The following is a 21,873-nucleotide window of genomic DNA, read 5'->3' on the forward strand; positions in this document are numbered from 1 at the left end:
ATCCTAGCCCTCGTTCTGCTGTGTGAGCCTTGGGGGGTATTAGTCTCTGAATTAGTTTCCTCGCCTGCAAACGGTGTTGGCAGTTCCCAGGAACCACAGACCGGGCCCATGGAAGGGGTGCTGCCTTTGGAGCCCCTGGAGGAGAAGGCTGGAGTGCACGTCCTGACCACTCCTGGGCCGCGTGTCCTTTGCTCTGCCTCCACCCCTCTAGTGGGGGCAGCTTCAGGTTTCCCTCCCGCAGCACCCTTTCCCCAGCCAGCGCGCTCACGGAGGTCACCCGGGCTGCTCCCAGATTCTCCTGCATCAGGTCACCCTGTGTTCACACAGGACAGGCCGCCATCTGTGGTCTCTACCAAGCGTTGCAAACATGGTCGGTGAGGAGCACTTCTTTACCTTCAGACCCTGAGGCCACACCCCAGGCAGAGTGCCCACACCCAGCCTGCTCCCCTGCTCCCTGTCCTCCCTCTGTCTCCCTCTGTCTCCCTTCCTTTCCCTGCCCCTTCACTAACCCCTCCCCCACACACACCCTCCCTCATCTCCAAGGCCTTTATGACGTGCTGGTGTGCGTGAGCGTAAGGGGCGGAAAAGAGCAGGTCTGAAGGTGGGAACTTCGACTTCCAGGCTGTTGTGTGGATGGAATGAAATCAAGACGCAAAAGCCCTGTGGCCTCCGTGGGCTGTGCCAGTGTCTGTGGCCAGTCACGAATGGCGTGTACCCAGGGGAGGACGTGGAAAGTCATCCCTACTCCCAGGTGTCTCAGATAAGGGCCCAGAGAGTGTAGGACCAGGGAGTGACGAGGCAGGAAGGTGAAGGACTCAGCTGCTGTGCGGTTCCTGGGGACAGGTGGGTGGTTTTGCTAAGCTGTGGAAGGGCCAGGGGTGGGGTACGGACTGGCGGTGCCTGGTCGGGGAGAAGCCAGTGGTCCCAACAGCGGCCCTTGTGCTGCTGTGGCCAGGCAGCCCCCAGCTTGGCCCTCGGAGTGCACTGACCAGGCCTCGCTGTCGCTAGCCAGGGGTGTGGGTGGTGACGTGGGCCTGGGGGTCTGAGTGACTTTCCCAGGGACACAAGAGGTGGGGCTGCCACTGAGCCGGTGTCTGAGTGACCCAGGGCCCCGCTGTCCCCTCACCACCGCTTCCCCCCCCAGAAGCCTGTGGAGATGCTGCAGGGCCTCGCCGCTTGTGCGGGGACACTGTCAGGAAAGTCGGGGGCTAGTGGCCCCGCTGTCAGAGGTGCTCAACACAAGGTGGGGGCACCCAGGGAGATGACGGCAATGCCCCATTGAAGCCCATTTAAAGAAGGTAAACGTCGGCCTTGTCCCCAGGAAAAGAGCAGATCGTGTTGTTTGGGACGGACGCAGTGGTCGTGAGGCCCAAGTATAGGAAAGTCACTCATGGATGCAGTGGGCACGGTGATGAAACAGCAGGTGGGGTCACGCGGGCCCTGTGCCACTGGCAGTGCGTGTGGCATGCCACGCCTCTCTGAAGGCACGAAGCAAACCCTCCCGAGCCTCGCCAACACAGCAGCTTCCATCTTGTGTTGCTAGTTTTTTTCTTTTCAATTTACCGGGTGACATTGTTAGTGGGATTACATAGGTTTCAAGTGTACACCTGAAACATCATCTGTATATTGTATTGTGTGCTCATCACCCTAAGTCTACCCTCCTCTGTCACCATATATTTGACCCCCCTGACCCTCTTCAACCTCCCCCCACCCCTCTTCCCTCTGGCAACCACCATACTGTTGTCTGTGTCAGTGAACTTTTTTTTTTTTTTTAATATATTTTTTATTGATTTTTTACAGAGAGGAAGGGAGAGAGATAGAGAGTTAGAAACATCGATGAGAGAGAAACATCGATCAGCTGTCTCCTGCACATCTCCTACTGGGGACATGCCCGCAACCCAGGTACATGCCCTTGACCGGAATCGAACCTGGGACCTTTCAGTCCGCAGGCCGATGCTCTATCCACTGAGCCAAACCGGTTTCGGCCAGTGAACTTTTTATTTGTTTCTTTTTGTTTGTTCATTTGCTGCCTTCTGTGTCATGTCCTTCACAGTGAGTGAGAACATGATTCTTGCCCTTTTCCATCTGATTGATTTTGCTTAGCATGTGACTCTCAAGATCCATCCACGCTGTCGCAAATGGCAGTGTTTCATCCTTCCTTGCGGCTCAGTAGTATTGCTGGTTCTCGGGACAGAGAGCAGTCACTTCTGCCATTTGGGAGCCCTCCTGCCCGTGAATGCGAACTGTGCCCAGTGTTCTGTACGCAGGTCTCCAGTCCGCAGCCAGCCCTGGGAGGTCGGCCGTGGTACAGTCCATGTCTCACCAAAACAAAGGTGAAGAGATTACCACGTTGTGACGGGCAGAGCTGCATCCAGGTCTGGTCTATCTAAACCTCAAAACCACACTATTCAGCCCATAATTCTGCCTGCATAACAGCTGATGTCAGCTGTCCTCCTCATTTCGGCGAGTGACTTGTGACTCATGAACCAAAGAGGCAACTTTAAGCCTATTGAGCAGAGAGTTAGGATCTAGTAGACACAACACGCACAGTAGCTGACATTTAAAACTCTGCCTCATTCCGTGACCACATTATGGAGGTTAAACAAATACGCCTCACATGGTGGGCAGGAGGTTGGAAACCACAGCCCAGGAGCTGGGTGGTTTTCACTGGTATATTCCACATCCTTGGTAGAGCAGTGCCCTGAGAGTTTGTAATATTAACTTCTTTCTTGTGTCCTGGGCCCACAAATAAGCTCTTGACCTATCCCAGGCATGCCACATTAAAGTGGAAAGTGCCCGAGGGGTAAAAGTAGTTTGGAGACTTTTAAAAGTTTTGTTTCTTAGTCATGAAAATCATATGCTGTTTGACATATGTGTGGAAGAGAGAATTACATATACATAAGGGATTTGAGCGCATGTGTGTGAAAGGCATAGGATATTTGTGTTGTTGGTTTTTAAAAAAAAATTTTATTGACTTCAGAGAGGAAGGGAGAGGGGGAAAGAGGTGGAAACATCAATGATGAGATAGAATCATTGATTGGCTGCCTCCCGCACACCTCCTACTGGGGACCAAGCCCACAACCCAGACATATGCCCCAACCTGGAATCGAACCGAGACCTCCTGGTTCATGGGTCAATGCTTAACCACTGAACCACATCGGCCAGGCAGATAATTCAATTTTAAAATGAGCAGACTCAGCATAGACTCCTTTTCAGAACACTTCTTAGATTCACGGTGATCTTAAACTTGGCTATGCACAGTTTCTAGCATTCTGTGGACCTCTGGGATTCTCAGCCGACTCAGTTGTTTTGGCCTGTTCATATTCCCTGGTACAAGTCCTTCCAGGATTAATCACAGAACAAGAGCATAAAAGTTAACCCAAAAGTGAAGCAGAACCTGACCTCCTTGGTGGGGAGCCCAAAGGAAAGGGTCAGCACATGTTCTCGTGGCTACTCGCATCCCTGCCTCCCAGAAACCGGAAGAATCTCCTGAACTTGGGAGCTCACCATCACCTGCTGTCAGCAGCTCTGGGGTTTTAGAGTCACGCCATTCCCCCTGGTGTCAGAATTCTCAGAGTTGGAGGAAGGAAACCCCTTACAGTTTCTGGCTTCCCCGGTGAGCTTTAGGCCTGGTGTTAAAGGAGAGAACAGGTGTGTTCACGCCTGAGAAGAAGCATTGCACACCAGCTGCAGCGTTGGGTCACTTCTCCGCAAAAATGCACAAGCTATAAACAAAGCCTTCCCCGTCGCCGCCGGAGGACACGGCATTCTGTGCTCCTGCAAGTTCCTGGGCAGCTTCTCTGAGCCCCACGGCCTACAGCTGGAACATGCTGGTGCCCTCCACTTGCTGGGAGGCGGAGCACGTCTTGGAAGTATCCTCCGAAGACTTCGGCTGGCTCCAGGCTCCCACGTAAGGGAGGCAGCCAATGTCTTTCACAAGTTTCCAGAAGTTCTTCCGAAACTTCAGGCCAACAAAAGCGTAGAGCACAGGGTTGAGGCAGGCCCGCAGGTAGGCAATGGCCTCCGTCACGACGATGGCGTAGTGGTAGCTGGTCATGGTGTGGTACACCCAGCTCGTGCTGCCTATGAGCTTCACAAGAGTGAAGGGCGTCTGGGTCAGCAGGAACACAGCTACCACCAGGAAGATGATCTTGAGAGACTTGTGGTTCTGGAAGCCTCGGGCATGAAGCAGCGTCTTGATTATGACCGAGTAGCAGACAATCATGGTGAGCAGTGGCAGGAAGAACCCCAGAGTCATCTGGGTGGCGAGAACCACAGTGGAAATCGTCTCGTTGTGATCACAGACCCACTTGTCGTACTTATGGACATCACCATAGATGATCTGTGGCAAGGCCAACAGCAGGGAGACCACCCAGGTGGACCCGCAGATGGCCTTGCCCCAGCTCATCCGCTTCGCCTTCTGGTTATAGGCCTTTGTGGCCCGGACCACCGCCATGAAGCGGTCCACGGTGATGCAGACGAGGATGAGCATGGACGTGTAGAAGTTGAAAGTATAGACGCCTAGCAGGATTTGGCACATCACCTTGCCGAAGACCCATTCGTGCATGCCTGCGTAGGCCCAGAAGGGCAGGGTGCAGACAAACACCAGATCAGCCAGGGGCAGGTTCACCAGGAACATGTCCGTCAGGCTCTTCAGCTTCTGGTAGAAGATGTAGATGACCAGCACCAGCGAGTTCCCCACCAGGCCACAGAGGAACACGGCCACGTACATGCAGGGCAGAAAGAGCTTCTTGAACTCCAGGAAGTTATTGTGCTCCTGCTTGTTGGTGTTGGACACGTTGAACATGCTTGCAAAATAGTCGTCATCCTCCATAGTGTCTGTTCTGATGAACACCTGTGAGTCAAAACACAGGAGTCATGTTTGGGCTGAGGGCCCACACCCGTCTTCCCACTGCCCCCTTGCCCAGCTCCGCCCTGCACAGTCTAGTACACGAGATGGCCAGTTCAGTGGGGAAAATGCTCCAGTGGGACAGGGAATTCTTCATGAGCCTTACAGTTCTCAGGACTCACCTGCCTGGGAGACCATGCGCATCCCAGAAAACCTGTGCTCACTTCGGCCTCAAAGGGCACCTGTGGTGACATGGGGTTGGTGCTCTTTGGTAGAGCAGCACAGCAGGGCCTGCTACACCTGCCCAGGCCTCACAGCATGTGCCCGCCCATCCTGTGCCCCACCTGCTGTTACATTGGACCCCTGAACTACTCGTGAAAGCCAAGGCACGTGTCCCTCAGGAGGTGTCTGGGGGATGGCCCATCCCTCCTGCCTTTTGCTCTCAACTACATAGATTTTAAAGGACGACTGATAGAAAAACCAGGCAGAGAAATGCACATGGCTGCCCAGCACTTGGGCTGAGCCGGCCCCTGACCAGGGATTTGGGAGTTCTCACACCCCAGCCTCATCTTTCCCCTTTATCGCCTGTCCCAGTAACAGTGTGCCCGTCAGAGCCTCATTTCCTGAAGATACTTTGACCTTTAGGCATCTCTGAAGAGGTAGGTTTCCTTAGAAGAGAGCATGGCTTTAGCTTTTATGACTAGCAGTTTAGGCTGAGGGGTCTCCTTTAACAAATGGGAGCCCTGGTTGAAATGGCCAGCTGGGTGGGTGGCCAGAGGACGGTGGCAAGCCTTGCAGTAGGCTTGTAGCTAAGTGCAAATAGCTGCCTCTTTTGCCTGGGGCTCCCTGCCCTTCAAGGCCCACACTTCCCTTTGACCCTTCTCTTTGCCCTGTGACGCTGCCGAGGACCACAGGCAGGACATCACAGAGGTGATGTGACCCGTGGCGTGGGCACGGGCACCTGCACCTGCCTGCAGCAGCTTCGAGTTTGGAGTGCCAGGCCACTGGCCTGCAGATTCTCCACACACAGTGGCTCATTTCCAGGGACCCGGGGCTATACCTTGCCAGTTCCTCAAGAAGATGGGTTTTTTGTGTTGCTGTTTTTTAAACGAAAACACAGGCACTCTTTATTGCAATTTCAGAGTTGGAAGGAGGCAGGTATTTGGATTAGCAAAGTCAAAATAACCACCGTCAAAAAAAAAAATACATCAGCCGGCCAGACAAGGGCATACACAAGGAGGCCTCATCTCTCCTTTCTTATCTCCTCGAAGACTTCTGGCTGGAAGTGGCATCAGCCCTGGTGCTGACCCCTCAGTCTTTTCTGGGAACAAAGCACCCTTCACTGCAAGGAAGGGCCTTGCCTTTGGGTGAGACTACGCAACAAAAAGTCCCTGCTCCTCGTCCGGCCGCGGTGTCTCGGTGGTTGAGCACTGACCTATGAACCAGGAGGTCATGGTTCGATTCCCGGTCAGGGCACATGCCTGGGTTGCGTCCTCAATCCCCGGTGGGGGGTGTGCAGTAGGCAACCAACCAGTGATGCTCTCTCATCGTTGATGTTTCTAATTCCCTCTCTGAAATCAATAAATCGGATTTTCTCAAAACCTTAAAAAATTACTTTCCCTTCTAGAAATGTGAAAACCATTTACTTCCATAACCAAAGTAATATGTTTATTTCTGAAAATAAAAAAGGTAATATATGCAACTTTGGAAATAGTGTAAATGTCTAATAATAAAAAAATAGCTAATTATAATTCAGACAAAATAGAATATAACTAATGTTTAGTGCTTTTAATATTTTTAAAACGGTAACGCATTTGAATTGCTCAGAAGAGTATAAGCACAGACTTAGTATTAGCTGTTACTATTGCAGTGAGTAGGTGACAGGGTTATAGAGTTGATCATGGTTCTTAACCTTTGATCATAAACCCCTTTGAGAATCTCATCGAGGCCGCAGACCTTTTCCTCAGAAATATGTACACACACTTGCACTCCTGGGGTCCGTGAGCCCTTTGACACTCTGCCACATACCCGACCACCCTGGCCTAAGAATCGACGATAAGCTATAGGGTTTTGACTATATTTTTTTAAGAACAGAAAAATGACCAGATTTTATCAGCAGTTCGCTCTGGTTGGTGCAGACTTATTTCCCTTATATTTTCCAAAAGTTCTATAGTGGTGAACCATATTCCGAGAGAGGAGCCTGGCTTACTAAATGCAAAGGAAACAAAAACAAAGGCTGTTCAGTGAACAGACATAGACAGTGCGTCTCCTCATCTCCCGGGAGGGTCAGACTCTGCCCTTGCTCCCCACGACCATTCGCTTCCAAGCACGTCCAGTGCCCAGGACCCAAAGTCATTTCTCTAACCCTCGGCAGCAAGCAGCAGATGGGATCGGAACCTGGAGCAGCTGCGCGCTAAAGCCTGGGCATTTCAGGGCGGCTGCTCCAGGCAGGAATCTGAGAGCCCTGGCTCTTACCTATAGAGAGGAAGAGAAATGACTCACCCACCAAGATGCCTTTTCAGTTTGTTCCAGAGATGAGCTGTGCTCAGCAGCAGGCTCTACCTCTGCCTCTCTGTGATGTGGCCCATGTTTCCGCTGAGTAGTTTTGAAGAACCCTCGGTTGCTGATTGGAAGAGGCCCAACCCATCTAGCAGATCAGAATCCACATGACCAGTCTGCACCCATGTAATTTGGGGTCAAAGATAGGAAGCTGTGGCTCCGTCACTGAGACCCCTCTGCCCCCGGGCTGGTGACCGACTCGCCCGCTGGGACCTGAGAGGGCTTTTCTTTGTAAACCGATGGCATTCGAATCTTAAAATTCTTTCATTCACTAGTCATGCATCTCTTTGGAATGGTTTGGGTCTGGACCAATGCAGAGTGCATGCCCTGGTCTCCTTCTGTGTATGCGTGCAGCTCCAACGTGATAGCCACGGATTCTCAACCCTGCAGAACTGCTACCCCATTTAATAGACGAGAACACCCAGGGCCGTAGTTGAATTAGTCCCATGTGCACACAGCGAGTAACTGGCATTTCCAGGCTACAAACCCAGCTCCGTCACTGCCAGGCCAATGAACCAGATGGCTTCTAGGTGAATGTGGGTCTGACATGGGATAAGCCAGCCATGTCATTTAGGACGAGTTCAACAGCTGGAGTTGGAAGGGCCTGAGCCTTGTCTCGCACACACTCGGCCGTGCTCTTCTCGCTTAGTAATCACTTGTGCCCCATGGGGCAAACCAGGTCTTGGCCTGCTGCCCTCCACACGTGCCTTTTGTGATCTGCCTGTTTGCAGTGTTGCTTGTTTCAAGGGCATTCCTTTTCTTGGAAACAAAACTAAGCTGCTTAAGGGGAAGTAACCAGTCATATGCCTTGGCTTCCCACTGGCGTACTGCAACATTTTCTAAGCAGGTGAGGGGAGAACCGGAGGGGCCTGGCAGCCGCCTGCCGCACACTCATTGGGGAAGTCATGCTGCGCTGACCTGCTCGCCCTTCCTCAGCACCTGGCACTCTCGAGCCAGAACTCTAGTTAGGATGTCGTGACCCGGGCTGAGGCTGTCACAGCTGCTGGCAGAAGAGGCTGCCTGCAAGACTTTGGTGGGTGACAGGGCTGTGGAGGGTAAGTTTAAAGATCCTAACAACGGTAGCCTAACCAAAGGGCACCAAAGGGCTAGGGAGGCGTGGGAGGGAGTTGGGTGTGGCCTGCGCAGCATCGCCCCCAGGTGTTGGTTGTGAGACTGGGCCTGCAGGTCTGTCTCTTGTGTCAGACCATAGTTACCAAGTAAGCAGAAATCAAAATACCAGAACTGTTCTTCTTCGCTTGGTTTTTAGGCAAAAGGAAATCAGTGACTAAAACAACAACTACTAGGAATTTACTTTAATCGTAAAATAAAACACCCCAATCCACAAAATGACTCACCCCAACCTTGCAAACCGGGCTGTTCACTAGAGTCTCCTGCAGTGACGGGCGCGTCCTGGGTCTGTGCTGTCCCGCACAGTGGCCGCTAGCCCGTGTGGCTGCTCAGCACCTGCTGTGTGGCTAGTGCAACTAAAGAGTCACATTTTGTAGCTTTAAAATAATTTGGTGAATTTGAGTTTCCATAGCCATAGCCAGTGGCTATCTGTTGGACAGTGCGATTGTAAACCAAAGACCTCTGCCGCTCACAGGGCCCTGCTCACAGATGCAGGCTGCCCTGGGGCACTGCAGGCCTCTCATCGGTCAGAGCACCACTCCTAACTGCTGGGCTCGGCCAGAGCGGTAGATGGAGCCCCTGAGGAAGATGGTCAGCCAGACCCTCAGGCCATAGGGGCCTTGCAGGAATCCTTTCCTGCCCAGCCCATCCAAACGAGCGGGCCATCTGCTATCCAGCGGTCTGCAAAATTGACATACAGCAATTCAGTAAAAAACAGCCAAGGCATTTTGATCTGTGGGAGGAAAATACTAGAGACTGCAGCTGCAGAAACCAAGCTGGAGGACCCCACCCAGGATCCCTCCTCCAGGCCGCATGAACCCCTGAACTGCATTGCCGGGGACTTTTCAGCATCCACCTCGTCTGTGATCGCCACTTTCTTCTTACTTGGTTCTAACTTGGAGCCTTGCCCGGCTGGCATGGCTCAGGGGTTGAGTGTTGATCTATGAACCAGGAGGTCATACTTCGATTCCCGATCAAGGCATATTCCCAGGTTGCAGGCTTGATCCTAGTGTGGGGCATGTAGGAGGCAGCCAACCAATGATTCTGATCATTGATGTTTCTATCTCTCCCTCCCTTCCTCTGAAATTAATAAAAATATATTTAAAAATAAATAAGTAAATTGGTCGTGTCCTCCCTTGGGGGCATTTGAGACAGAAAACTGCCTTAGCCCGAGGCACCTAACCTGGACACTTACTGGGCACAGGCTGTGTGCAGGGCACGTGCCCAGGGATGTCGAGATGAGCGCCTCGGGGTGGAGCAAGTTGACGTAGATGCCTGTGCGTGAAGACAGGTCCAGCTGGACTGGCCGTAGGCTCAGGGAAGTGTGGCATGCCGTCTTCCCCACGAGGCTGCTGTGGCTAGCGTTAGGCTCCCAGGGCTGCAGCCTGGCAGGAGGAAGGTCGCTTGTGGGCAGTGAGTTTGTCTCGCTCCTTTTCTTAGAAAAGCACGTCAATGACAACAGAAAGAAATGGGTCTGGGAGGGAATAGGCTGCCCCCTAGTGGCTGTGCTTTTGTTCCCTGTCATTCTCACTTTTTAATCCTTGGGCATCTTCTAACACAGCTGCTTGGACATTTTCTACTACATCCCACAGTGAGAGTACATGTTACCTGACCACCTGGGTGTGGACATGTGTAGACTCCAAATCAGAACAAGAGCCTCATAAAACGATACTGAACCCTCCCCACATGCATTGGTCATTTCCAGTCTGTTTTCCTAATGTTGGCCATAACTTACAACCTATTATGTGGGTCATGACCCACAGTTTGAAAATCTATTGAAAACTACTCACTACCTTCACAACTTCATCGCCCACCCAGGCATTCTCTCCCCCACCCCCCACCCCTCACCCCCCACCCCCAGCTCCCTCTCGCGGGGCCTCAGGCAGGACCAGTGAGGGTCTGAGGCACCTACTCTGGGAATCATCTCCTTGCGGGTTGCTGGGGGGTGTCTGTCGTCATGATGGTCAGAGAGAGGGGAGACGCAGAAAGAGAGGGAACAATAGGTAAGGACATCTTTTGTCCTAAATGCAGGAAGATGGAGAGGACCCGCTGCAGTTTTCAGGGTTTGTTTCATCATATGTTATAGATCTTTCTCGTTTACGGTGTTTCCACTTTGGACAAGGATAAAAGCAAATGAAATGAGGTCGGCCTTGGGCCCATCTCTTCTCCCCTGGACCCCTGTCTCTTGAGCTGCTTCTTGCAGGGACGTTCTGTGATTCTGTTTGTCCCAGGGTCAGAGGTGGGGGATCTGGAAGCCATGGTTAGATGAGCAACAAGAAGGGAGGAGGGCAGAGGTGGGGCAGGGCCTGGGGGAAGCGGAATGGCGAATGACAAGGCTTGCTTTGGTGGCAGTGGGCGAAAGGGCTTAGCCAGAGTCACGCAGTTAGTCGCAAAGCCAAGACCGGAACTGCCTTGAAGTGATTCCCAACACCCCACCCCGAGCTATGCTACTTCTGCCTGAGCCACAGTGGGCTCCAGTGGGAGGCTGACTGTCCCACTGGTCATGGGCTGGTGTGAGCAGTGCAGAGACAGCCCCAGCCAGGCACCTGGGCGCTCATGGGTGTCTGGTGATCTAGACACCCCTGGGAGCCCCCAGTGCCAGCCTTCACACACCCCCACGTAGTTGTACCCCGAGAGCAGATTCCCTCATCCCACGGCCTCAGCACTCCAGCAGTAGGCAGACAGGAGCAAGGTCGGGCAGTGGGAGCCCTGGTGGCGAGCAGGCACGATATCCAGGCTGCCCAAAGGAAGTCAAGAGGTCAGGGCCTCTCTGTAATTCAGCTGGTGTGGGATGGGGGGTGGTCCATGTGTGTATGGTCATCCCGTCCCCACACCCGCGGGGAAGACATTAGGGAGAGCACTGCAGCCCTGTTGTCCTCTCCCACCCAGTGCCCTCTGCCCACAGGGTATGCGGGCCTGTCTCACGACCTCCGGATTGAAGGGTTTCCATGGGGTCTGATATTGGCTACATGACTCCAGCTGTGGGCCTCAGGCTGTGGGCCCCTGTGTGCTGATAGCTAAATGGCTGTACTCTCATCACATTTCAGGGACACTGCATCGAGCTCACTAACCCCTGAGGACCCTGAAGACATGGCCCTGGGGCAGGACACGGAAATCTGCTTGCTGAAGTCCGGGGAGCTGATGTAAGTGCCCATCCCCAAGCGGGGCCTCCCACAGCAGTGGGTTCAGGGCAGAGGAACTGACTTCCCAGTGCCGGAGCTGGAAAGCACCCGCAGGCTGACTGGGCACCGGAGGTTGTGCTTTTTTAGGTATAATTCATATACAGTAAGACCCCCTTTAGAGTGTGTAATGCTTGGCCTTTGACAAATAATACAGTGTAATAGTCACCAGTCATCCTGCCCAGCCCACACTCAGCTCAGCCAGCAGCTCATACGATCTCAGGGACCTCAAAGCCCACCCAGCTCTGCTCCCCACTTGCTGCTCCGTCTTGGACAAGTTACCTAACCTCTCTGAGCTTTAGTTTTCGTTTCCACCCCTGAGGCGAGCAGTCTCAACCCTACCCCCGGCTCCCCAACCCAGAGGACCAGAGCCGGGAAGGAGGCACCACATAGCATCTGGCTGTGAAAATCGGGATTCTGTCCTCCTTGGTTTCCTGCTGGAAACTAGGTGCCCCCTTTAAGATCCAGCACAAAATCTCGTTGGCAAATACTCACCCAGGGCTCCAAAGGAGGGAGGGCGTAGGGACTAGAGTTCTGTGAGGAGAGACTGGGGTTTGTGGCTCCAGGGAGAGAGCTGAAGGAATGGCCACCAGGGTCCTTGCCCTAAGTTTCTCTCCTATATTGTAGATGCTATCTTTCTTGGGTGGAGCACTCTGCTCTGTCCAGCATCAGCCTGGGGGAAATGCCAAGAGCCCCACCCTCCAGGCTCCCTGTTGTCCGACACAGCACAGATCACGTCCTGCAGAGGAGTCAGCTGCTTGGGCCCCGAGTATAGAGGTCCAGACAGGTTCAGGGGGTGTTAGTGACTGAGTTGTGTGGCTCTGGGGTGGGGGCCACACCCCTTACCTTCCCCCAAGACTGACCATTGCCTCCCTCTCACAGGAGAGGCAGAATCTGGGACAGACAGGGTTATGTGGCTCTAAGATGGTGTCAGTTTTTCCCCTCACACGCCCAAGCAGTGCAGAGCCCTTCACACAGCCAAGTCTTAGTCTGTTTGTGCCTGATAAACTCTGCTGCCTCCCCCTGACGACTCCCTGAAACCCTGCTCCACCACGAAGGTCTGCAGGCACCCAGCAGCTGGCGGCTAGCCTTAGTATACCCCGGGACTTTAGTGAGTGGCCTCAGATCCAGCACTGACCCTGAGTTTGAGCCTGTATCGGTGATAAACACCACTCACCCCTCCTCCCTGGTGACTCACTAAGAACCTACATCATTCAACCCAAGTACTGCCAGAGGCTCTCTCAGTGACTGAGCCTAATAGGCAGCCAGAAGGCAGAGGCAAATCTCAGAGTGCCTTGTACCTTTTACTGACCTGCCCCCAGGCTCAGTGCTACTGAATGCCAGCCTTGGTGCACAACTTGGTCCTACACACTCGCAGGGACTGTGGAAGCAGCCACAAGCTGTGGGTTGTTTTAAAACTCCAAACAGGTTGCCTAGGGCCAGTCACAGGCAGCATCTGACATTGACCGGCACCAGAGTCCCTCCCATGAGCCACCAGAACCAGCTAGTGGCAAGCATCAAACAACTCCAGAGCAGGATCCAGTTACCTTCCCAAGGGGCACCAGACCCTGCTGAGGCAAATTCTGCTTCGTGTGGTCAACTCCTGGACAGCAGCTCATACACTGTGGTCGGGGTCAGCCCTCAGTTAGCCAGCCTGAGGGTCAGCCCCACACTTGAACAGGCAAATCAGAATTAAGACTCAGTTACAATAGGAGGGCTCCTATAACTCACACAGGGACATTTCCTGGAGCACCCAGCTCCAGTGGTCAAGGAGACGGTGCCACTGGGTCACACCTACTACGTAAGACACCCTATGAAGACTGGGAGACATCGCAGATCTACCTAATACACGGAGACGAACACTAAGAGGTAGCCAAAATGGGGAGACATAGAAACAGGCCCCAAATGAAAGGACAGGAGAAATATCCAGAAAAAAACCCCAAATGAAATGGAAGCAAACAACCTACCAGATACAGAGTACAAAACAACGGTTATAAAGATGCTCAAGAGGCACCTGTCTTGCCCAGCCAGCTGGCCAGGCTCCCCTTCCCGGAGGAGGCAGAGAGGGGAACACTGGGCCGGCCCGTGGGCGGGCGATAATGCCGAGCTTCTGCACGGCCCCCAACTGCACACTGAAGAGCACGCGGTCGGATTTGGCCTTCTTCAGGTTCCCGAGGGATCCGGCCAGATGCCAGAAGTGGGTGGAAAATTGTAGGAGAGCAGACTTAGAAGATAAAACACCTCATCAACTAAATAAACATTATTGATTATGTGCCAGACACTTTGAGACTTCTGTGATCTGTGGAACTAGTCCTTACAGGACAGTTCTTCAAGACAATGCAATACCAACAACATTTGATCTTACCAGTTATTTGAACAATCCACATAGTAGACACAGAAAACAAATAAAAGAATTGAGTGAAGATGAAATCAGGACACTGAAACAGAAAAATAATGAGGAGGCATGGACTCTGGCAAAAAAAGAGGGAAGGATATTGTGTGTAGAAGTAGAGTGGCTTGAAACAGGGTGCCAGGTTTGAGGAATTACATTCATTTTGTTGTTGGAGCTTTTAAAACCCATGATGTTGACAAAACTTCTGAACAGGAACAAAAACATAAAGAAATCTACAACAGCAATGCTCAGAACTCCAGTGCAGAAGAGGGTGGAGAACAGGATGAAGACATTTTACCTTTTAACCCTTGAAGAGAAGGAAAACTAAGAATACTTAAAATCTTTATTTGAGATTTTGATTCTTACGGGAAAACAAAACATACCTCTATGGACATGAAGCTGATGAAATCCCAGAAGGTCTCTTTACTCCTGATAACTTCCAGGCACTGTTGGAGTGCCGGATAAGTTCTGGGGAAGAGGTTCTGAGAAAGCGCTTTGAGACAACAGCAGTCCACACGCTGTTCTGTTCAAAAGCGCAGCAGCAGCAGGTGCTAGAGATCTGTGAGAGCTGCGTGCGGGAAGAAACACTCGGGGAAGGGAGAGACTCGCACTTCTTTTCGATTATCATTGATGACGTAGTGGACATAGCAGGGGAAGTGCCCTTGCCCGTGTTGGTGAGGTTTGTTGATGAAACTCATATCCTGAGAGAGGAATTTGTGGGTTTCCTGCCTTATGAAGCTGATACTGAAATTTTGGCTATGAAATTTCACACCACGATAACTGAGAAGTGGGGGTTCAACATGGAATGTCGTCGTGGCCAGGCTTACATTGTGTCCAGTGGATTTTCTTGCCAAGATGAAAGTTGTTGCTTCTAGACCTTTGGAGAAATATCCCCGGGCTGTCTACACACTCCGCTCTTCCTGTGCCTTAAATATGTGGTTGGCAAAATGGTGCCCGTTATGGGAGTGTCTGTTAGGAACAACTGAGAAAGTTCTTTTTCCATCGATCACCACAGCTGCTTTTAGAGCTTGACAGTGTAATTTCTCTCCTCTTTCAGAACAATGAAGAAAGGGTAAAGAACTGAAAGAAATTGCCATTCTCAGTGGACAGGCAGGCACGATGCTTTTGCAATTTTAGTGGACCTCCTACAAGCACTTGTTTTATGTTTAGATGGTATAAATCATGATACAAATATTAGATGGAGTAACTATAGCGGGCTGAGCATTTGTACTCTGTAGTGCAGTAACAGATTTTGATTTCGTTGTTACCATTGTCGTTCTTAAAAATGTTCTATCTTTTATAAGAGCCTTTGGGGAAAATCTCCAGGGGCAGACTTCTGATGTCTTCTTTGCAGCCAGTAGCTTGACTGCGGTGCTGCATTCGCTAAATGAAGTGATGGGAAATATTGAAGTTTATCGTGAATTTTGGTTTGAGGAAGCCACCAACTTGGCAACCAAACCTGATATCCAGATGAAGCTCCCTGGGAAATTCCACGGAGCTCAGCAAGGGAACCCGGAGTCTCAGCTGACCTCTGAGGGTTACTAGAAAGAAGCTCTAAGTGTTGCAACAGTGGAGCACATTATCCAGGAACTGAAAGATACATTCTCAGAACAGCACCTCAAAGCTCTTAAATGCTCATCTCTGATCCCCTCTGTCATGGGACAGCTCAAATTCAATACATCGGAGGAGCACCATGCTGACGTGTCCAGACACAACTTACCCAGTCCTGATACACTCTCAGCTGAGCTGCATTGTGGGAGAATCAAGTGAAAACACAGAGGAGAAGATAGTCTCCACCCACCATTTATGAAGCCCTTCACCTGCCAGACATCAAGGTTTTCCCTAGTGTTTATGCACTGCTGAAGGTCCCGTGTATTCTCCCTATGATGAAGGTTGAGAATGAATGCTATGAAAATGGGCGAAAGCGTCCCAAAGCGCACCTGAGGAACCCTTTGACAGACCAAAGGTCCAGTTACTTAGCTTTGCTTAACATAAACTTTGATATAAAACAGGATTTGGATTTAATGGTGGACACATATATCAAATTCTATACAACTAAGTCAGAGCTTCCTACAGATAATTCCAAAACTATCAAAAATACCTGAGGGGCTATTGAAATAGGTTTTCTCTTATATTAGATATTGGAAAAAATCTAAGAAATTTGAAAACATAGAAAAGCTATAAGGTATATGTAGGCCACTTAATCACTGGATATCTTGAGTGCATTAGCCATTGGTGATCTGACGGTTTAAATGGCCCGTGTGAACGCTCATGCTTGGAGAACTAACTGTCGTCCAGAGGGTGGCGTTGAAAGGGCCACGCTGCACTTCTACGTGATCTCTGCTAATGTCATTTTAGACGTAACATTTATTATCAGTTCTTCGAAGAAATAAATTTTGAGGAGGTGTGGGAGGAATGTGTTTCATAAAACTTTACGATGAAGCGCATGACTAATATTTGAATAGCAGGAGTTTTAAGAATGCTATTAGAAATCTGTAATGGACAGTTAAGGGAATTGCCAGATAGTGAAAGAAACGTGAGCTTGCCAAACAAGGATTTCACTGTAGATTTTGTCTTTATTCAATGATCTTAAAGGAACAAGTTACTGTTAAACATTGAAGGAAGAACCTGCCATTGTTCTACATCTGGGTGTTGCTGTATACATTCCTTTGTTGAGCCTATATCTTCATAAGCTTTTTAGCAAGTATATGTCAAACACTTATGTTTCATGGTCAAGGCAGGATCAGAGGCCATGGGTACTGACAACAGATTGGTCTGTTTTATCCTGTCTTTTTCCATGACTGTATCTACTGCCTTGTCTTGATTTATAAGCAAAACCTAGAAAACCTACAAAAAATGTGTTTTGTCGTTTATCTAGGAATAACACAGAAAATATTGCTATTATTTTTGGTGAAGACAGTCAATTTTGTACAGTTTATTTCGATGTAAATAAAATGTGAATTTGTTTTTTTTAAAAAAAGGTGTTCAAGAAACTTAGTGAGAACTTCAACAGCATGAGAAAGGACATAGAAACCATAAAAAAGGACCAGTGAGAAATGATTAATACAAAAATGTGAAATGAGGAATATAGTATAAGAAATAAACAGTCAGCCCTAACCAGTTTGGCTCAGTGGATAGAGCATCGGCCTGCAGACTGATGGGTCCCAGGTTCGATTCCAGTAAGGGCATGTATCTTGGTTGCAGGCACATCCCCAGTGGGAGGTGTGCAGGAGGCAGCTGATCGATGTTTCTCTCCCATCGATGTTTCTCTCTATCCCTCTCCCTTCCTCTCTAAAAAATCAATAAAATATATTTTTTAAAAAGAAAGAAAGAATCAGTCAGTTAGATGAAGTAAAGATTTGAATCAGCAATTTGGAAGACAAGGTAGCAGAAAATATCCAATCAGTGCAGCAAAAAGAAAAGAATTTAAATAATAACATCTGCATCATAGGGGTACCTGAAGGAAAAGTGAAAGAACGAGGGTTTGAGAAACCTATTTGAAAAAATAATAAGTGAAAACTTCCCTAATCTGGAGAAGGTAAACGAAACATAAGTCCAGGAAGCGTAGAGAGTCCCAAACAAGATGAATCCAAAGAGGCCCACACCAAGACACATCATAATTAAAATGGCAAAGATTAGAGACAAAGAGAGAATATTAAAAGCTGCAAGAGAAGGGCAGTTAGTTACCTACAAGGGAGCTCCCACAGGATTGTCAGTTGATTTCTCAACAGAAACATTTCAAGCCAGAAGGAATTGGTATGAAATAGTCAAAGTGATAAAAATCAAGGATCTTCAACCAAGACTATGTTACCCAGCAAGGTTATCATTTAACATTGAAGGAAAAATAAATAGCTTCCCAGACAAGAAAATGCTGAAGGAGTTTATTACCATTAAATCAGTTTACCCATGTTGATCAGGTCCCTCTCTGCCTTTGTTTTTTTAGGGTAAAATTGCCCTTCACAGTGGATGAGATTGCCAGCTTTGGGGAGGGTAACAGGGAGCTGTTTGTGAGGTCCAGTACCTACAGCTTCATCTCCATCACCGTGGCCGAGACCGGCCTCACCATCAGCTGGGTCTTCTCCTCCGACCCCAAGAGTATCTCCTTCAGCGTGGTCTTCAGGGAGGCAGAGGACACTCCGCTGGATCAGTGCAAGGTAAGGAGGCCAGCTCCCTGTCAGCGGGTGCGGGCTCACATCAGGACGCCTGGCCAGGCCCTCCCTACAGCAGGGCCACGGCCGTCCTGCCTTCTGCTGGGCAGGCCTTTCTTGAAATGTTCCGGGCCCCAGCTGTGAGAGGGACACGGAGAGAAAGCAGGGTGGGAGAGCCCTCTGGCTGCATCACAGAGCAGGCACGGCACCTGGGTTTGTCCAGCTTGGGGAAGGAGAGACCTGAAGCTCAGGAGAGCGGTCTTCAAATGTCTGAAGGTCACTCCTTTGTCAGATAGCTTCAGTCTGACCTTCAGATAGATCAGTAGGTGAAACATTGAGGAATGCAGACGGAGGGCTCAATGTAAGGATTATTTTTTAACAGAGTCGTGCAGAGCAAGAAGTATCACTGTGAGAGATCACCATCTCCCGAGATCCCTGCTTCTGGTCATTAGCTTTGGGTGTTCAACATCTCACCACAAAAACAGCCACTGTCACTTGGGTTGGTTGGGCTTGAAATCTTCACGCCAGATACCAGTTCATACGCTCCTGAGACAGCCTAAGCTTGCAATATTGACGGTGGTCTGGGCCTCACGTTAGAAACACCTGGGGAGCGTCTTTAAACCCTCCGCCAATGCCACTCCCCAGACCACGAAGTGAGGTCCTCGTGTGGCAGGGGCACAGACATCCCTAGTGATTGCAGTGAGCGGCCAGGTTGAGGGCCACGGGGCTGGATCAAGGGGAGGAAGTCAGAGTGCAGAGGGTGGGGTGGAATTTGGAACACAAGCAGGTGAACAGGACCCGTGGTGGTGATTGAATGTGGAGTGAGGAAGAGGGTCAGAATCCATGCCTGTACCTCTGTGGGGACAGGGTGCAGGGGACAATGGATGAGAGCTGGTTTGGGTAAAAACCCCAGTTCCGTTCGAATCACTGAGTGGAGGGAATGGTGAGGACAGTCAGCCACGCTGAACGGGAGCTGTGGGTGAATCCCAGGCCTTAATATGGTTGCCAAATCTCCATTTTCCAAAATTGCAAGAAACAGGATAGAGAAGAGCAATTTGGGGTGCCCTGGGGGGCTCGGGGTAGGGGTGGGAAGGCCCCTGAGCTGAAGGCAGCCTCGTTCATTCTTATCTGAACACTGCTCTGCCCTCTCATCATTTTGGGGGCTGACAGCCATGCCACCTACCTGGCTTTGGGGCACTTCCTTCCTGAGAGGTGGTGATGCCCCAGCCCGGAGGTCCTGGAGCCTGTGGTCTGAGAGTGAACCCAGGGTCACCTGCCGACTGGGCACCCGGAGGGTGGAGTCTCGCTCTGTGGGGCAGGTCTTCGTCCGGTTTGCAGATAAGCAAGCTGAGGTGTGTAGTGACTTGCCTGTGTGGTTGTTTGAGCAGCAGTGATACCAATGCGCTTACCAGCTCTGCCCTGACCCTGCTGCACAGCCAAGAGCTTATACCAGCACCTTTGCTGTTCACCCTCCCGGTCCCCAGGCCCACCATGCGCCTAGCACTGCAACCACCCAGATTAACACTGTGGGTGTTTGTGGCCAGGAGGGAGGAGGTGACTAAATCAGATGTCCAGACCTTTGCCATTCCATCTGCCCACATGTGCCTTAGCCCTGGGTCTCTCCCCTTCCCAGTCACTCACCTGCCACACCTGTGTGGTTCGTACCAGGAATCACGCCTCCTCTCTGGCTTCCAGGTGCCTTTCTGGGTTATGACCACCATTGTCTTTCCCACAGTGGACGCCAGGGGGCAGAAGAAGCCCATCTACGGGGGGAGTGAGCTGGGTGCTCTGTTGCTCCTCTGCCTTCACAGGCCCACTGTCCCCAGTCAGCTGTAGGTGGAGGTGATTATTTCTGCCTGAGGTCCCCAAACAAACAGATGTCACCCTGAGGAAGGTCCGGCACACGTCCTCAGCATCTGTCCTGGGGGCCCCCCTGTGTGGCCCCCTGACAGCCTGGGTCTTACAAGAAACAACGGGTGCAGTGTGATTGTGGAGGTGCAGACACAGGAAGTATGCTCATGCTTGCAATCTGTTCACAACCATTTATTGAGCTTCTGCTCTGTATTGGGCTTTGTGGGGCCCATGGGAACTGCCCTTGAAGAGCTCACAATAGAACCAGAGCCCCTAGTGAAAAGACAGCCATGATTCACGGGGTGAGTGTCATAATCAGAGGGAGTGGGCACTGTGGTCACCTAACCCAGCCTGGGGGCCAGGGATTGGGGCAGGAGACCCTGGGCCAAACCAAGGAAGCATATGGGGCCATGGGTTAGAGAAGAAGTGTCCAGGCAGGAGCAGCACAGCAGACGGCCGGCCCTGTCTCTGGTGGCACCGGTCAGAGACACCCCCCCACCTTGCCACACCCTCTCCAGGGTGACTTCCTCCATGCCTGGACACCGAGCTTAGAGTCTGAATTTGGGAAGGCACTTGTTAAAGAAACAGTACACCAGGAACTCGAGGCTACCCTTGTGAGGACCCAGGCTTGGCCAGAGAAGCTCGATGGCCACCTAGGGCCACAGAGGGAGTCAGGGGAGGAACCGGGACTGGGAACAGGACCTTTAAATTCTTACTTTTTAAAAATATATATATTTTTATTGATTTCAGAGAGGAAGGGAGAAGGAGAGATAGAAACATCAATGATGAGAGAAACATAGATTGCCTGCTTCCTACACCACCACACACACACACACTGGGGATTGAGCCTGCAATCCGGGCCTGTGTCCTGACGGAATCGAACCGTGATCTCCTGGTTCATAGGTCGATGCTCAACCACTGAGCCATGCCAGTCAGGCTAACGTCTTACTTTTCAAATAGCTTTATGGAGATATCACTCACCATTTAATATGTACAAGTCATTGGGGTTTTGTTTTGTTTTTAAGTTTATTCACCGAGTTTTGCAACTACCACCACTGTCTACTCTGATATCATTTTCATCACATCCCCCCAAAATATGGACCCACTAGCAGTCCCCTCTGACCTCTACCCAGCAGCCACCAGCTCACTCTCACTATGGACTTGCCTGTGCTGGACATTTCATGTGAATGGAATCAGACAGGAGGTGGCCTTTTTAACTGGCTTTTTCCATTTAGCATAGAACCTCGCTTTAAACCAGGACCCCATGACACCGGAGCCCATAGAAAGATCAGTTAAACCAACGTGGACTGTTTTACAGACACATCACCTACGTCAGGGCATGGCCACTCAGGCATGGAGGCCAAGGAGGTGTCCGCAGACATCACCGCGGAGCCCTGTCTCCGGTTTATGCCATTGTCGTCCCGTCACCTCAACTGCATGAGCTCTGACACCAGAGCAGTTATGACTCTCCCCTAGACGTCTTGGTGTATTTATTTAAAGTAATGAAGAGTCTTATTTTAAATGTATCCTCTTTAGAGGACCTGCCTTAACGAGCCCTTGGTTGTTGCTTTGTCGTCAAGGCTGTGACTGTAGGTAGGAGATGCAGGGCGCACAGGTGACCCTGTAGAAAGGGCAGGCTTTCTGCCCAGCAGCTCCTTCCTACCTGTGCTTGCAGGAGGTCTCAGGCCAGGCTCAGAAGTTTTAAGTCATGGACCCCATCCATGACCTAACCACCCCAACCACTCAGCTCCCCGGGGACCTCAGACC

General features: G+C 50.9%; 2 protein-coding genes across 3 annotated transcripts in view; one reads left to right on the forward strand and one right to left on the reverse strand.

Moving 5' to 3' along the window:
* The window catches only part of FYCO1 (FYVE and coiled-coil domain autophagy adaptor 1), a gene marked incomplete at its 5' end in the record, with an annotated part of 51,128 nt that overhangs the window by 25,186 nt on the left and 4,069 nt on the right, over positions 1–21,873 (forward strand). For both annotated transcript variants that reach the window (XM_081106406.1, XM_081106405.1), the window contains 2 exons: positions 11,584–11,679; positions 18,051–18,261. In XM_081106406.1, the coding sequence (XP_080962532.1) occupies positions 11,584–11,679; positions 18,051–18,261 (307 nt within the window). The remainder of the gene's footprint in view (positions 1–11,583; positions 11,680–18,050; positions 18,262–21,873) is intronic.
* CXCR6 (C-X-C motif chemokine receptor 6) lies at positions 2,950–7,424 on the reverse strand. Its single transcript, XM_081106407.1, has 2 exons — positions 7,352–7,424; positions 2,950–4,855 (listed from the first exon to the last, which is right to left on the reverse strand). The coding sequence occupies exon 2, from the start codon at positions 4,832–4,834 to the stop codon at positions 3,815–3,817; it is 1,020 nt and encodes a 339-aa protein (XP_080962533.1). The 5' UTR covers positions 4,835–4,855; positions 7,352–7,424; the 3' UTR covers positions 2,950–3,814.

The sequence above is a fragment of the Myotis nattereri genome (assembly GCF_964212035.1).
Source record: "Myotis nattereri genome assembly, chromosome: 14".
NCBI lineage: Eukaryota > Metazoa > Chordata > Mammalia > Chiroptera > Vespertilionidae > Myotis > Myotis nattereri.